Source organism: Lycorma delicatula, chromosome 7 (assembly GCF_047948215.1).
Source record: "Lycorma delicatula isolate Av1 chromosome 7, ASM4794821v1, whole genome shotgun sequence".
Lineage (NCBI taxonomy): Eukaryota > Metazoa > Arthropoda > Insecta > Hemiptera > Fulgoridae > Lycorma > Lycorma delicatula.
In genome coordinates this window covers 86,640,959-86,657,701 of record NC_134461.1, presented here as the reverse complement: position 1 = coordinate 86,657,701, position 16,743 = coordinate 86,640,959, and the positions used below count along the sequence as shown (strand labels likewise).

Sequence of the window (16,743 nt, the reverse complement as noted above, 5' to 3'; positions counted from 1 at the left end):
ATAATCTTACTACTCTACCGGAGAAGTTATGAACATTATAATCATGTAAATATTGTTTTTTTATTAAATTAAAATGGAAATTACAACTTACGTTAACAAATAAATGAAAATATGGAATTTACTATAATAAATAAAAATCGTTTTACTAAAATTATTTCCTTATAAATAAATATATTATTCTCTGTTATCTATAATATAACAGATAGGGGTTTTCAGCATAATGGGATCCAAAAAGCAATTTAAAAAAACTACAATAACATGATAAAACACTTAGGCCAATAAAATAAAAATCATAAATGTTATAAAGAACTTTATAATATTTTTTAATAAATTTAAATTAGATAAATTACCAACAATTATTAGTTTCACTTGGATCAATCATGATTAAAAATACTTAAACATTATCACAGTAAACAAACTACTTTAAATGGCACATTGATAATAAAATTATCAGCAACTGAGGGAAAAAATACAACAAAATAGTTCTTAACAGGTAAAACGAGATACAATCAGAATACGACATCAGAGGACCATTGTTTTAACATACATATAAAACATTTATACAATTTATATTCTTATTTCACATAAATTCTAATCTTTTAATCAAATTTGTACATAGAAGTTGTGGTACATAATCATACAAAACAATGTAAATTTCCAGCCAAACATCTGCTCTGTGCAAAAGGCGCAGAGCAGATCTCCCACCCTATAATACTTATAAAGCAGCTTTCAATACTTTACACGACAAAAAACATGTTTCAGCACCTACTCTTCTCTTGACAGATAATCTATATACATTAACACATTAGGAATATATTGTGTTTAGGATTGAAACAAATACTAGAATACAAAGAGACTTTTAATAACACACTTTTAAAAGAAATAAAAATAAATTATTCATAGTAACAAAATTAGAGTATTTATGTAACAGCAACTAATTAAACCAAGAAGTGGTTTAATCACATGCTGTGATATAATCATCTACGGCCATGTTATTTTCGCCCTTTGCTTTTTATCTTGTACCTCCGTTTGCAAAGATGTCCCCTGAAACAAAAATAAAATCATAATTCAGTATGTACTTAATTGTAAATTCTATTTGACAATCGGATGATTTTTGGACTTATCCTTTAGGAGTAAATCCAAACAACCTGTTGTCATAGATACTATTCCCAGTTATTGCCTGTGCTTTGATGTAGAGCACAAACTACTATGCACAAATATTTCTAAAAAAATTATTTTTAATCTCAAAATCCGTATCGTACATTTGTTTATTGTACAGTGTAATATATTATTATTAAGAATGCACATAAAAAAAATTGTTTTTGACTAAATTTTTTAAATACTTCCATACACACTTTTCAGGGCTAATTATGCAATTATTTCACCAGTGAAGTTACTGATAAGCTTCATTGGTGACTGCAACATAACTGAATAATTAGCTTCAAAAATATCCCTGGAAGTACAATCTTCACATATTTTAAAAGGAAAGTGCTGAAATTTCTTTTTAAAGTTAGTGGTTTTTTTCATGCTCAATAAGGTAATACATTAACATTCATTAATAGAGTAAACAATTAAAGATATTTGGTTCTTAATTTCTTATATCTGTTGGATGAGGTGTACAAGGCTAGAATCAAGCAGCAAAAAAAAAGTTTTAGTTGTGCACATGGCTAGAAATTGATTCCTATTTTTCTACTTTACAGCACCAATAGCAACAATTGTGATTCCTGAAAATAGGTTTTCTGTATTTTGTAATTTGCTAAATGTGAGTCTTTAGTTACAATTCAACATGCGTTCCATAGAAAAATTAATTGCGATCCTCTGAGTAGCAATAACACTCATCGATGGTGTTGGATAAAGTTAATAAAAATAAAAGAACACACAGCTCGTATTTGCCAAAAGAAATTGGACTTTAATTGGAAAGGAAACAAATGAACTTAATTTAAATCATAACCTTAAAAAATAAAAATAAATTATGAAATTAACATAACTTAATGATACTTAATAAACATCAGCTGAATTAACACATGAACAATGATATTAAATGAGAAAATACATGAATATGCATTTTTCAAATACACATTTTGAAAATCAACAATATAACAAAGCCTGAAAACAAGAGAACATAAAACACCTTATTTTCAATTATATACTTAGAAAAACATAACATCAATAAACATAGTATGACTGGAAAACTATTGCATTACTGACATATGCTGTAATATTGAAAAATTAGCAATGAAAAAATGTCATTAACTTAGAAAAATAAATTACAGTAAATCTTATTCTTGGCACTGGCCTTTCCTGATTTATGAACAGATTCTTGCGTATGTGCTTCCACTACCATTTGATATACTTGATCTGAGGCACAAGATTGAAGCAGCTATCGTTTCCATTACTTCAGACATGGGGATGAACTCTCCTATAGACTGAATGTGTGAATCGTGACAAAAAGGGCTTACATTGAACACCTGCAAGGAAAACTACACTCTCATTTTATTTGTGATTCATTACTGTAAGTCAAAGTTAAAGTATATTAAATAGCTTTTAAAACCTGAGATTTTTTTTAATAAACCCTGAATTTAGGCAATATTTATATTAATGGAAATATCATAGTTATCTAATACCTAATATCATATCAAATCTAATATCATAGTCATGAATTGTAAACAAATAATGTATATGTAGAATAGATAAATATACAGATTTTTATACTTGTTTTAATTCATTAAAAAAATAAATTCCAATTAATAATAAAAATGCATTAATATCCTGATAAATTATGTTCCATTCTTTAGAAGAAAAGATTAAAATCATTAACATTACCTGTTGACTAAAACTTCGTTTTAGAGTAACTCTCTTCGGTTCAGTTGTAATAGGTTTTAATATTTTATTTTGTGGTTCTTCTCCTTCAATTTTAGTTGTGTTTTTGTCAGAACCTGTAGTAGAGCATGACAATGGAGGTGATACTGGTTTATCTTCTGAACTCTGACTTTTCCTTCTAATATTAATAACAATATTATTTAAATCTGCACTTGATTTATTTAACTTTATCTTTTTACTGCTGTTACATGTTACAGGTGGAGGCTTCAGTCTCTCAGTCACTGGATTACAGTCAATGTTTGAGTTTTTAGAAGAAACTGTTGACATTTTAACAGTTCCATTAAATCCTATAGTAAATCCACTCCTATAAAATCATAAATAAAACTATTAAAACATTTGAATTAGATAACAATCAAACAAAATCAATAATGTTCATGACTTTTTAATAGAGACTATTGATTTATTAAAGTTTACATATAAAATTCTGTAAAAAAACATTTTTTTTTAGCACACAGATCTTTGAATTGTACAAGATTGTTAAGAGCAACCCAGCAAAGTTGTATTATATCTTCTCTCCAAATTAAAATGAAGAAAATAAGTTTTTTTTTTAACTGATTTAAAAACATCTTAACAAACAGATGTATTAAAGACTTAGTTATTATTTGTTTTAATTTATTATTTTGTAACAAATTAATGGATTTTACTTTCCTAACATCATAGCTCTAGGAATGTGCTGCAAGAAGGAAAGTATGATAATAATCAGTTAAAAAATGAGGGTTGGGTTTTTACATTTCTTGACTTTTCATAACCCAGGTACCCAAAAAACAAAAAAATGGAGGATAATGAATATACATATGTGTTGGCATTTTGAAGCTTAATACTATTTTTTTTTTTTAATTTGCTTATTATAAATAAACCTAATACAGGTGTAATAAACCTTTAATTACTTTTTTTTTATTTATTTAATAAACCAAAAAAAGATCCCTCAGAAAATAAATCTTACTAACTTTTTATTGATTTATATTTTTTTACATTTATTAGTTCATATTTTTTTAGTTTCCATTTAACATAGTAAATGTGGAAAAAACAAAAAAATTTCTTGGAAGGTAATTTTGGAAGTGGAGAGCAGAAAAAAATACAATTTTTTGGTTTATTTAAACATATAACGATAATTTTACAATAAAACTTCACATCACAAACCACCCCTACCCCAAAAAAAGAAATCTTAGGTAACTTTTTTCATATATGATTATTTTTCCACTAAGAATGAATAACCAATGCCAGGGAAGTATTACAACTTTGTTGTTAATTTTTTTTTTTATTTTTTTTTTTTTTTATTAAATAAAATTTACTTAAGAACTATTGTTTTGGAAAGGGTTTATGAAAAATTAAATTAAAAACTATTTAATTAATAGTATTTAATTAAAAAATGTTAAATTCATGTCATAAATCATAAAGAAGTTATAAACTTTTTATTTGCTTAAAAATTGCAAAAAGTAAAGGTTGCAGAAATTAAGATTTTATTGAGAGTATGAATTAGGAGTAAAAAGTAATGCAAGATTATGTAACAGTCATCATTGTTTTCATGTATAGCTATTATTTATATAGCAGTTATTTAACTGTTATTTCAAAGTATCTCTACAAACATTTTTTTTTTTTTTGGTTTGATTTAATTACTGTGACTTTATACATTGTATTTTAAAAGTAAAAAGTGAAGCTAATTTCAGCAGACTGATATTTTTATAAGAACTATTCTAAGTGATCAGTACTATATTGTTTTAGTTTAAAATTTTTCTAAATATCCTGATTAATATTTTATAAAAAAAAAAGTAATAATAATAAAGAGCAAATTAATTAATGAAGGTAATTATATACAATTAGGGACTCGCTTCTGATTTTCATGAAATTTGAAATATACCTTATTTAGGATAAGTTAACAAATTCAAATAATTCATCAGAAACTCCTTTCATCCAAATTACATTCCTCAAAATTTACAGGTAATCACCAAAAAATTTGTTATTCAGCATTGTAAAATATAACACACATTATTTTCAAACTAAATAATTGGTTATTGTATATAATTATGGACTCAACTACACAATTGTCAATATTTAAGACGAGATTAGTAAGCAAAATAAGCATTACATTATGTGGATATCATATGAATTTCAGTACATGGAATCATTAGTTACCTTTCTTTCTTTATCAGTTTAGCCTCAAGAACCACGTAAAGTACTACTTAAGAGAATGAATGAGGATGATATGTATGAATATAAATGAAGTGTGGTCTTGTACGGTCTCAGGTCGACCATTCCTGAGATGTGTATTTAATAGAAACCAGCCACCAAAGAAAACCAGTATCCATGATCTAGTACTCAAATCCATATAAATGTAACTGTATTTACTCTGATTTGAACCTTAGAATTCTTCACTTCGAAATCAGCAGATCTGCGATGACGAGTTCACCACTAGACCACCTGATGGGTTAATCATTAGTTACCTAACCTAACCTAACAAAATGTTGACCTAGGCCTAACTAAACTCAACTGAATTTTACTTAGACCAAGTTACTAACAACATAAATAACAAGAGTAAAATGCACTTAACCTAACTTCCACCTAACTTAATTTAGTCTTACGTGAATCTAATCTTCTCATTCTAAACTTAATAAAATTATTTAATTTGAAGGTAATGTGTGTTATACTCGTACAGTGCTGAATAAGAAGATTTTTTGTGACTGTACTGTATAACTTACAACGTACACAACTCGGGTGGAAAGGTATTTCTGACGAATAACTTCAACTGTTAATGAATAACTTAGGTCCAAAAAAAGGCAAATCCCTAGTTGTATATAATTACCTTAATAAAATTCTTGAACATATATATACACAGTAAAAGTATACCTTATAGAATAAATTTTATTTAATACAATATTTGAAAGAAAAGTGTAATATAAATAACTTTAATATACAACTTAAAAAACATAGTTTTTAATATAATTTGGTATTATAAATATTGATAATGTATAGAAAAAGAATATTTTTACAATTTTTTTTTTTTTAAATACTGCATGTTAATTACAATTTTAATATTCCCAACATCTTGAATGCTTTTAAGGATGCAAAAATGCAAAACCATCCAAATAAAAGGAAAGTACAATTGAAATGGGTAAACTTTATTAGACGATGAAATTAATTAAAAAGGCATCCAATTCTATTTATAAGGATAAGGATTACTTTTTTGTAAGAAATTTATAGCTCTCCTTTGGAACTTTTGAAAACCTTCTACATAAACTATTGAAAACTTTTTAACTTGACTAACAAATTACATATCAGATTTGTGGCAACTGTAAAGTTAAATTTCTAGACAATTCTAGTCTAGTGGCAAATGAACTCTTTAACTCACTGAATTAGCATTACTAAATATTTTCAATTTCTCACCTAACTAGAATTATAAGGACTTCAGCCATCAGCAAAGGCAACAGTTTTACAAATTTACACAAGATAACTTTTTATCCTTTGTGTAACCTTTTGTACATGGGACCAAACATTTTTTATTAATTTATTAAATTTCAATTTTTTTTTTCAATTATACTTTTAACACTGCATAATTACTTTAAGGTAAAAACATAATTTGATCAACAACATTTTACTGATTATTTTGATATTTTCCACAAATTTACTCTAAATATTCTTAAATTAAGTCATTATTTATCTAATAAGTAACTGCATAGTCTGTGATGATACTCTGAAAAAGGTTTTGCTGCAGTTTCACTGATCAATCCTGCAAATCCTGAGGCAGTATTTTTTTTTATCTTTTAAGACCATATTTACCCATTTGTGGTGTACTCTATATAATGTATTATTTAGTACTGATCAGAAAAAATGATTTATGTTAATTTTATTTTATTCTTGTTTTTAATATAACTTATTTTTAAAGCTATAAATAAGAATAAATCAGAAAAAAATAATCTTACACATGAACTGAAGAAAAGTTGCAGAACATTACATAAATGCTAATTTAGCAAACTTACCCATTTTTATCATTATTTTTTGTAGTAATATCTTCCTTTCGTCTTAGTTTACTATTTAACCTCCCCCTCCAGCTTTGGGAACAGTCTCTCTGTGGTAAGGGAAGAATAACTCTTCTGAATAGATTTAGTAGCTTATCTTTATTCATACCGCTCATTGTTTCCATTGTAATGCAGCGCTGGAATATAATAATAAAAAGAAAGCAAAAATTTTACTTAAACATTGGAAAATTTTATATAGTTACACATAGATTATAAGTTACTTAAAATTATTCAAAAATATCTAAACAAATTATATCACATTACTCTCTAAATTATTACATTACAAACAACAAATCCAACCATTACAAATTAACATATACTGTCAAGTGACTGTAGTCCAAAGAAAGGACAACAAATTTAAAACAGTCACATGCATACAAAACGATTATTTAATTGGTTCAAAACAACCTGTATATCTTTTTAAGTTATATAATATACTTCAGAATAATGAATTCCGATTCATTATTCTGATTTATTATTCATTATTCAGAATAATGAATTAATAAAGAAAAAAGCAAAATAAACAATGACAAATAATGAAAACTGGCATTGTTTCCATTACATGGAAGAAATAGGCTTGTATCATGGAACACCACATTCTCATAAAATTTCTAACCAAAGAAGTTTGGTTACAAATTCTAAACCAAAATTCCAATTCTTTAGGAAGTCTAAATTTCCAGATTGTAAAGACAGTATAGTGAAACATAACAGTGATAAAAGTTCTGTGTGAATAAGTAGTACAATACATTAAAAAACTGCTGGAAATAGTGAAGAATGAACCACATGAACACCAGCCAAGGACTACGAGTACAACAGAAAATGGACCTTGCTAACTCACTCACCTGGCAGAGTAGACAAGTAACAACAGATCATTTGGAATACAGAACATCAGTAAAGGCAGAGTGAAAACAAACATCACAACCTATACCAGAAACTCAAACCTTTATAAATTTTATGATCATTGACAAACAGACAAGATTATGCACCTGGAAATAGCCAAACATTTTTCCTCATAACTTCAACTGAATCTTAAAATACAGTCATTTATCTTCCAAATAAAATACATAATTTTTTTAATTTTAAACATCATAATTTAAGAAAACTTCATAAAAATTATAACATCAGAGCAAAAATAACAGTCAATTCAGGAGGGCTAGCCAAATAATATGAAGAAAGGCAATTGCAGTTGCAAAAATGTAGGCCATAGCTAAGTCAACAATAAGTGTGGAGAAAATGTGGAAATTGGGGGGCTAGAGAAGGGTGCAAAGAGAAATTGAGGAGGACATAAGTCATAGTGTATATGTATTTCAGGAGATAGGCAAGTTAAATAATTAATCTTTTAACTTTATTAATGTACAAAAGTATAATTCTTTTCAAGTAGGCTTATTCTTTTACAAATAGACACTTTATTGTTAAAGTTGTAATGCATTGCGTGAAGGAGACTTTTATCTACTGATCACTTTCAATCATCTCTATTTTCATTTTAAAATTATGAATAAAACTGATGGACAGATACATCAATCTTTTTCATACAATCTGCAAACATGTCAAGACTAATCAACCCTTCTTTTCTTCTGTATTTTTCATCCTATAATTACAATCAATGCATTCAATTATTTTATTTATTCTCAAATCAACAACAGGCTTATGCCCAATTATAGTTACTTTAAGATAAATTAATTTTAATACCAAGCTTGCCTAGAATTCAAACCCAGAATTTCACCAATGAATGACAGAGACGCTACCACTCAAACACAGAGTTTGAAAAAGAGGTTAACAGCTAAAAATTTCACACTTTTCAAATAGAGAAAACATTTCTTTCTACCTTTAATGCCAGCTGGAGGGTAGCAAAATAAATTATATCTTAATTAGCTATGAAGAGAAAAAAATTATTTTAGATTATGCTATATAAAATTAAATTAAATTATTGTTAATCAGAAAAGAGTTTATTATTAGCTACATAATTTTGTTTAATAAATTATATTATTGGAGTTTATTATCAAAGTATATATTTTAGCAATTACTTAAATTTAGCTGCTTTGCTTTCCTAAATTTGTTTTTTAGATCCTATGTGCAATTTATAAAATAGCTTACCTTATATACTTTATAATTTAATTTGCTTACAAAAAATAAACCTTTGATTAAATTCACATCAGCAATATAACTAACTACCAATTTGTGCATAATATCTGCTGAGGTTTTAATTTTTTGTTTAACTCTGTCAACATTTTACTTTCTTTTTGTTTCAATATTCTAATACATGTGTGAAGAGTAAGAGATCAAATACAATCCTATAAACATCTTGAATATCTACTGAAAAAAGAATAAAATAATTATTTGGAAAAACCTATAGCTGAAGTTATAAATTTTAGAATTAATTCAAATTTTTAAATATTATTCTAAACAATTCTTTTTTTTATTACAAATTATTAAAATGCAATATATATCTGACTACAGCACAGATAAAAAAATATGAATTAAAGTAAATAACTTTATACCAATATAATTTTCAACAAAACTGAAAATTTACAAATATACTTATAGGTTTGAAAGTTTATAAAAATACATTTTTTTAAATAATTTATAGATGGCAGACAGATGAACACAGACATTGGGGATGAAGTATTATATTAAACCAGATAGAACTAATAGTCAATTATATATTAGTATGATTTTAGATCTTTTTTATTTAGATTTCTTAAAATGTATAGGATTAAGTGACACTCCTAATATAATTTGGCACAATTAAAAATAAATCTTCCTAGATTAATTAATTAATAAAAATTATTATTATTATCTTTTATTTATAGTCTTTAAACCTACTTCCTCAGGACATTACCTAATAACTCTAAACTGGTTGCAGTGACCTAAAATCCATAAAACAATCAACAATCCCGATTATTATGAATATACCTTTTCTAAAAGGGTTTAAAAACAAATGATTGAATATCTTAACAGAATACGATCTGATATCATAAACTGTAAAAACATGCAATTGCCTACAACTATAACAAAGGTTAAATATGAGGGATAATTGAAGAGTAAATATGTAATGGGCAAAAAACTTTTTAAAAGAATTTTATTTTAGGATTAAATAATACTTTTATATTTTGGGTCAGTACCTCTGTTTTTCATACTGCTTAACAGATTTCTCAAGGTAAGCGATAGTATTTGAAACAATAAGTAGTCTCTTCCTGTTCCAGAAGGCAGTTACAATGATTTCTTTAACTGAAAGTAAATGTGGAGACAAGACTTAATTTACCATGTTTTAACTGTATATAGCACATTCAACATTAAAAGTAACAAGTTACTAATATACTTTGGCAGCAGATTCTTCTTTTACATGGAGGAATAGAATCATGACACCTACATTTCAATTGATAGTAATTAAAATAAACATAGTAACTTCATAAGCAAAATGCTGCTAAAATTGTGGCCTGGTAACCCTGTAGATAATGCAAAGCCCATCTGATACTATAGCCGTACAAAATGAAAAATAATAATTGTTATTGGCTTTTATCTTTACTTTCTCTGCACACCTTCCATCACAAGAAATTGTTTTGGTAAAGTATGATTTAACATATAATGTCATCCTTAAAGAATATTAAAAAAAACAAATCTGACGTGGAGATCACATGACTTCCTTGTACACCTATTAAATTACACATGCACATTTTTTTTAAATGAAAAGTATATAAAATTTTATTTCATTAATAACTTCTATTTTTTCAAATATTTTTTTTTATTATTATTGAATTAGTTATTGTAAAAATATTTTTACAATTGGAGGTTGATAATTATTAATAAATCAATCAATATATTTAGATTAAAAAAAAAAAAAAAAGTTAAAAATAAGAGGAGAAGTCGGATTCAAACTGACGTGCCTTCCCCTTGTAAGATGCAAATACTTACAGAAAATGTCCATGACACTTCTGGTTCATTAGATTGCAATCAAAAGGGGAGGTGCACAACTGCATATTACAACAGTCCAAAATTCTAACATTCTATGACTAATCATTTTTGAAGTATGCGAAATACAAACATACGTATGTCATGCCGTAACTAGACAAAATGGATTCAGGGATGGTCAAAATGGATATTTCTGTTGAAATCTAAAATTTTTCGTGATCACAATATTTCCTTTTTTCAGACAAGGAAGTAAAAAAACTTTATGTAAAACTTTATGAAGATGATAAAAATTTATTTTCTTTTTGTTTATATAAAATTCCCAAATTAGCAGTTACAATCAAGTTGTTAACTATAAATACTATAATTAATCAAACAGTCAATTGCATGCAGATGAAGTTTTCTAAACTAAAACTAAATCCACCGGGTTGGTCTAACAGTGAATGCATTTTTGCAAATCAGCTGATTTCAAAGTCGAGATTTCCAACATTCAAATCCTAGTAAAGGCAGTAACTTTTAAACAGATTTGAATACTAGATCATGGATACCGGTGTTCTTTGGTGGTTGGGTTTCAATTAACCACACATCTCAGAAATGGTCAATCTAAGACTGTACAAGACTACACTTCACTTACACTCACTGATACATATTATCAACTTCATTCATCCTCTGAAGTAATACCTGACTGTGATTCCTGGCGGCTAAACCAGAAGAAAAAGAAAAAACAAACTACGGGTTGATTTAAATAAGTAAAAGCCAATTAATAATACTTCTAAATTCCATCTTATTAGAAATGAGGTTTTGAAATTGCAACAACCTAAATATTTTATGATTAATAGTACACCATTTCTAATTTCTGTTTAATTTAAAATGCTACATAGGGCCAGATCTCTGAAATAATAGATAACTTTCTCTAAAATTAGACTTCAATTTGCTAAATATTATAATTATCCAAATCACAATCATAAGAAAAAATTCAAATTAATTGGCAGCTGCTCATATTTTTACTGCTGTACACTACCATATAAACATATCACTTATCAAATATGCTATCCAACAATGCAAAAAAAAAAGAGTATACTACAACCACTTTAATATACTATTAAAAACAGTATTTTCTCTAGCATCACTGATAAACTTAACAACAGAATTCACAATAATTTTCTAGCAGCTTATTCAAATAAGCTTATTTACTATTTTGAACAAGTTTTCTCCTTTTTAAAAGATATTAGCTGCATTTGTCATTTTTATAAATTTCATCTTGCTGGTCAATAAATTATGTCTGTTTTATACAAGGCTAAAATATAACTATCGTATATACAGACTGAAAAATTACAATGATTAAGAGTGTGTTTATGAAGTACATATTTATGATAAATGAGCTCAACTCTGCATTAGAATCAAGAAGTTCATTAGAACTTCACCAGTAAGAGTCCGCAGAGCTGGATGGCACGGCAAAGTCAACCAATTATGTTTATAGTTCCAAATAATACCTAACCAAAAAAAGAAATGAAAATAAGGAAAAAAATAAGCATGAAACATTAAATTTCAGTTCAATTAGATTTTGGATAAAGAATACTTTCAAAAAATACCTCAAATTTTGTTAGACAACATTTTTTTTCTTCCATTTGATGAACCATGGGACTCAAATATGTCACTTTTCCTCAAAAAGGTGGGTTTACAAATCGTACCGTTAGCTAGCAGTACTTGATAGTATTAGGTAGCGTACAAGAACTTGATAATGTTCTTGAAATAATAAAATTTAGACAAAATATATACTACAGCTTGTATTAACAGTAAATGCTCTTATGTAAATTACAGTACTGAAGATGAAACAATTTTTTTAATTCCCATCACTTCATTAATAAAAAAAATAAAAGTATTAATTTACAAGAGATTATAGCTGTTTAACTCTAATGAGTAACCTCATATATTAAAATATCAACAAATTATCATGTACTTGCACAGGATAAGCATTTGATGCTACATTTTGATCTGGACAAGAAATTTAAACAACAAATATCGCTCTAATGAGTTCATTGATTTAACTCTCTAAAAAAATGAGAAATTAACTGACAAATCTAAAAACAAATTAAGCAAAGCCGAAATCAAAATACCAAATATGCACTGCACAAAACGATATAATCACAACATTACAGGTTACATTTTTTACAGATGTAATTGGAAAATACCATACCGAAAAAAGCATGTCAGTTAATTCCTCCACGGACAATAACTCGGGCTGCAACAGCCTGAACGTCGGCGACACATACGGCTTCTCATCGGCCATTTTTAACTTCCTAGCCTTCTTGATTGACGGTCGTCTATATTTTTTATTTTCATAAATGAAAAAAATAATGATTGCATTTATTTATAATGTTAAGCAATAAAACGATCCTTCCATTAGTTATCAACTTAAAACAATCGACAAACATTAACAGCTTACCCACTGTTAACCTCACAGAACGTCTCTCCGAATGAAAGTAACACATACTCCATTTTCATGTTTACTACACTGGCTAACTGGGAGCTAAGAGAATTAAGTAACACTGATTAGACAGTTTAATTACTGTTTTCCAGGAGAAACAAGTCAAGAATAAATGACAGAAACATTATTCTAGTGTTTGGATTATTATGTTATTTTCCATTTTTCATCAATATTCTTCCACGTATAATAACTAAAATAAACAGATTTTCGTAAATAGTTAAAAAAACAAATAAATAAATTTGAGAAAACCATTATAAAATTAAATAAAAAACGAGTTATTTTAACAATAAAAGATCACTCATGCTACCAAACTTTTTTTAAATACACATGCATAAGTAATTTTTAAAGACAAGTACAGCAAGTATATATTAACAAAGTCCGCTAAAGCAGAAATAAATATTTTATTCTGATCAGTGTGTACCAATAAGAATAAAATGTAATGTATTGATCACTATCATCATTTAATAATACATTATATAGATTAAATCAGGATATATATCGCCCTTTCAGTGTTCGAAAGACAAACTGAGACCTCAGAACTCCTATAACTACTACAAACTTAGATACTAGTATCCAGAAAGACATGACGAAGGTTATTTCTTTATTAAATATGTGCATTTTTACTAATAAATTATATTTTTGGACAGCTTGATGTCTTCACCGTCAAAAGTTGACATAAACCCAACAGTCAACAAGTGAGGTAATGTTTTGTACATGCACATTAGACCGACTGTGTATTGCCGTACATTTCTTCTATACCAAGTAAACTGATACAGAAGTTCATGTATTTAAAGAAAGTAATATAAATTACGTAGGAGGATATTTATGACAACTGCTTGAAACAAATACACAATTTATTACTCAGATATGATCGCTCCAATTCTCAAAACAGGAAGGAGCAAAAACTTATGTCGTTCATACAAACCCACTGATTTACGAACTAATACTTCACACACGCGACAAAATATTCAAACGTTATTAATAGCTAATGTTCCTAACTGTATGAAAATATGTAAAATATAACCTATTTTATTTAAATAAGAGAATATTATATATATATAATTTATTTTCCTCTTGATTGGATAGAATTAAATATAATAAAAAGACATATTTTACTTATAAATTAAATAATATTAACAATTAATGAAATCCACCTAACTAGCACATTGATATGAACTCAAGATCAGATTCCTGACTCATCTTATCTTTAGATAATTATCTCTTTGTATAGACTGATTACTATTTCCTGTTTATTGAAACCTTTACAATGCACATATTTTTCTCAAAAGTAACAAACATTAAACGTTGTTTTCCTTAAAACAAAATGTACAATATAAATATGATTTTTTTAAATTTAATTAATTTATATGTTGCTAATCCAGCTATTTCCGTTCTATTGACAGCGTTTGTATTTTTCTTGATGTATTTCATTTCTAGAGTTCTCCTTTTATATGTATTTTGTTCTTTGTCAAATATTTTGGTGCTGTTGAAATCAAATGAGTGTTCATGTTCTATTGTATGTTTTGTGAATGCTGTCACTTCCTTTTTTCTATATTTATAGGATTCTATTCTTTTTATAAGGTATTGAGGAGTTTGTCCAGTGTACAATGCATTACAATCTTACACGGAATGCTGTATATTATGTTCGCTTGTTGATTTTTTTTTTTATCAGCGATTTATTTTTATTAGGATGGTTGGCTGATATATTATTGTAATGTTAATGAATTGTATTTTTAAATATTCTATTTTCCAGATAATTATTATTTAGAAATAGATCTTTTACTTTTTTTATATATTCTGGTCTGTCTTTGGGGTTTGTAAATTTTATTTACAAACTCTGTTTGCAAGATTCTTGACTACTGATTTTATATGCGTTATTGGTTATGTTGATAAGAAATTTAGGTATCTGCCTGAAGATGTTGGTTTTATATACCATTTTGTTGATTTTTTTTTTCGAAATGAGTTATTGTTAAATCCAAAAATTTTATACTATTGTTGATTTCAACTTCCTTTGTAAATTGTATACATTCAATATATAGGTTAAATTATTTTAATATTAAATCAATATCCTGTTCATGTGTACATACTAGAATGTCATCTATGTATATTTTATAGAATGAAACCTTAATATTTAATCTCTGTAATACTTTATTTTCTAAATATTCCATAATTAGGCTTGCTAAGCAGGCTGAGATTGGTGATCCCATCGCTAAAACATGGCATTGTTCATATAATTTATTTTTTAATTTAAAATACATATTATCTATGCAAATATTTATACATTCTAAAAAATCTGTTTGTTGTTTTTTTTTAATTTTAGTTATTTTTTTTCAATTTAAATACAGTACTGCAGTGTAGTATTAGGCCAATATAACACATATTTACTCTATTAAATATTATTTTTGGATCAACCAGAATTTTGCTATGATTTTGGATTATCTTCAATCCTCCTTCCGATTATTATTGTGGATAATTAGCAGTTGACTCTATATATTATCCATTAATCATAATGGTGATTACATCATTTTAATACATATGCATTACGTTTTTTTGTTTTTTTTTAATTATATATAGTATAAGTAGATATATAAAAAGTTAATTAAAAAGATCTAGTTGACTTCAGTAATTGATCTTAAATTGAGTCTATATAATTATTAATAACAAATATTCTTTTCTCACCCCTCAAGATTAAACTAAAAGAAAACAAACCATAAAAAAGTGTAATAATGTACAGTAACTGCCATGTAATGGTGAGCTTGGATGATCAGCCTGCATGACACTGCTATACTATTGTTCTCTGAAATATTGGCACATCATGATTAGTTATCTCTTAGTACCATAAACATGATGCAACTGTTGCTTATGAAGCAATGTACATTTGTGTGTTTACAGTTTTAAGAAACTGACATCATGTCTTAAATACAAAAAAATTGTTTTTATTTTATTTTTGTTTCTCTCTTGCTTTTCCACATATATAAAAGTTATATACATATTGTAAAAAGATGTTATCATGGTTTACAGTTCAAACTTTTTAAAGTAGTTTGTTTCTGTGCATAGAGTTATGGCTGAATTTAAGTCTGTTGTGAAAGGTAAAAACTTCGAAGACAGGTATGCAAAATTGTAAAAAATGTGTATGATTTCATGAAGAAAGAATCTTTAGCTGTTAGAAAATTAAAAAATGACAAGCATTTAACTGCTACATAGAAGTGTGAATAGAGAACTGTAGCTGCCTGTGGCATTTCCAGGACTCAGGTTCAAAGCCTAAGAAAACAAAAACTAGAACTTCTTCAATCTGAGGTGCCAGAATGTTCATTCATCACCCCGAAAAAGAAAAAAAAATGTTCTAAACCAAATAAGTGCAAGTATGTGAATAAAGGATTACATTTTCTGTTTAAAATGAAAAGGACAAAGTAAACATCAATGCTCATTACAAATTTATATCAGAAGTATTTTGGT

The 16,743-nt window shown here is 26.9% G+C and overlaps 1 protein-coding gene across 4 annotated transcripts; it reads right to left on the bottom strand.

The window, feature by feature from the left end:
* Window positions 1-841: 841 nt before the first annotated feature.
* On the bottom strand, window positions 842-13,366 carry LOC142328474 (ashwin-like). Of its 4 annotated transcripts, XM_075372288.1 has the most exons (5): window positions 12,997-13,088; window positions 10,016-10,121; window positions 6,855-7,030; window positions 2,824-3,184; window positions 842-1,044 (listed from the first exon to the last, which is right to left on the bottom strand). In XM_075372288.1, the coding sequence occupies exons 3-5, from the start codon at window positions 7,016-7,018 to the stop codon at window positions 982-984; spliced, it is 588 nt and encodes a 195-aa protein (XP_075228403.1). In that variant the 5' UTR covers window positions 7,019-7,030; window positions 10,016-10,121; window positions 12,997-13,088; the 3' UTR covers window positions 842-981. The 4 variants fall into 4 exon arrangements, with proteins under 4 accessions (XP_075228403.1, XP_075228404.1, XP_075228401.1 ...); XM_075372289.1 differs by lacking the exons at window positions 10,016-10,121; window positions 12,997-13,088 and adding an exon at window positions 13,246-13,366; XM_075372286.1 differs by lacking the exon at window positions 10,016-10,121 and having other exon boundaries at window positions 12,997-13,331.
* Window positions 13,367-16,743: the final 3,377 nt, after the last annotated feature.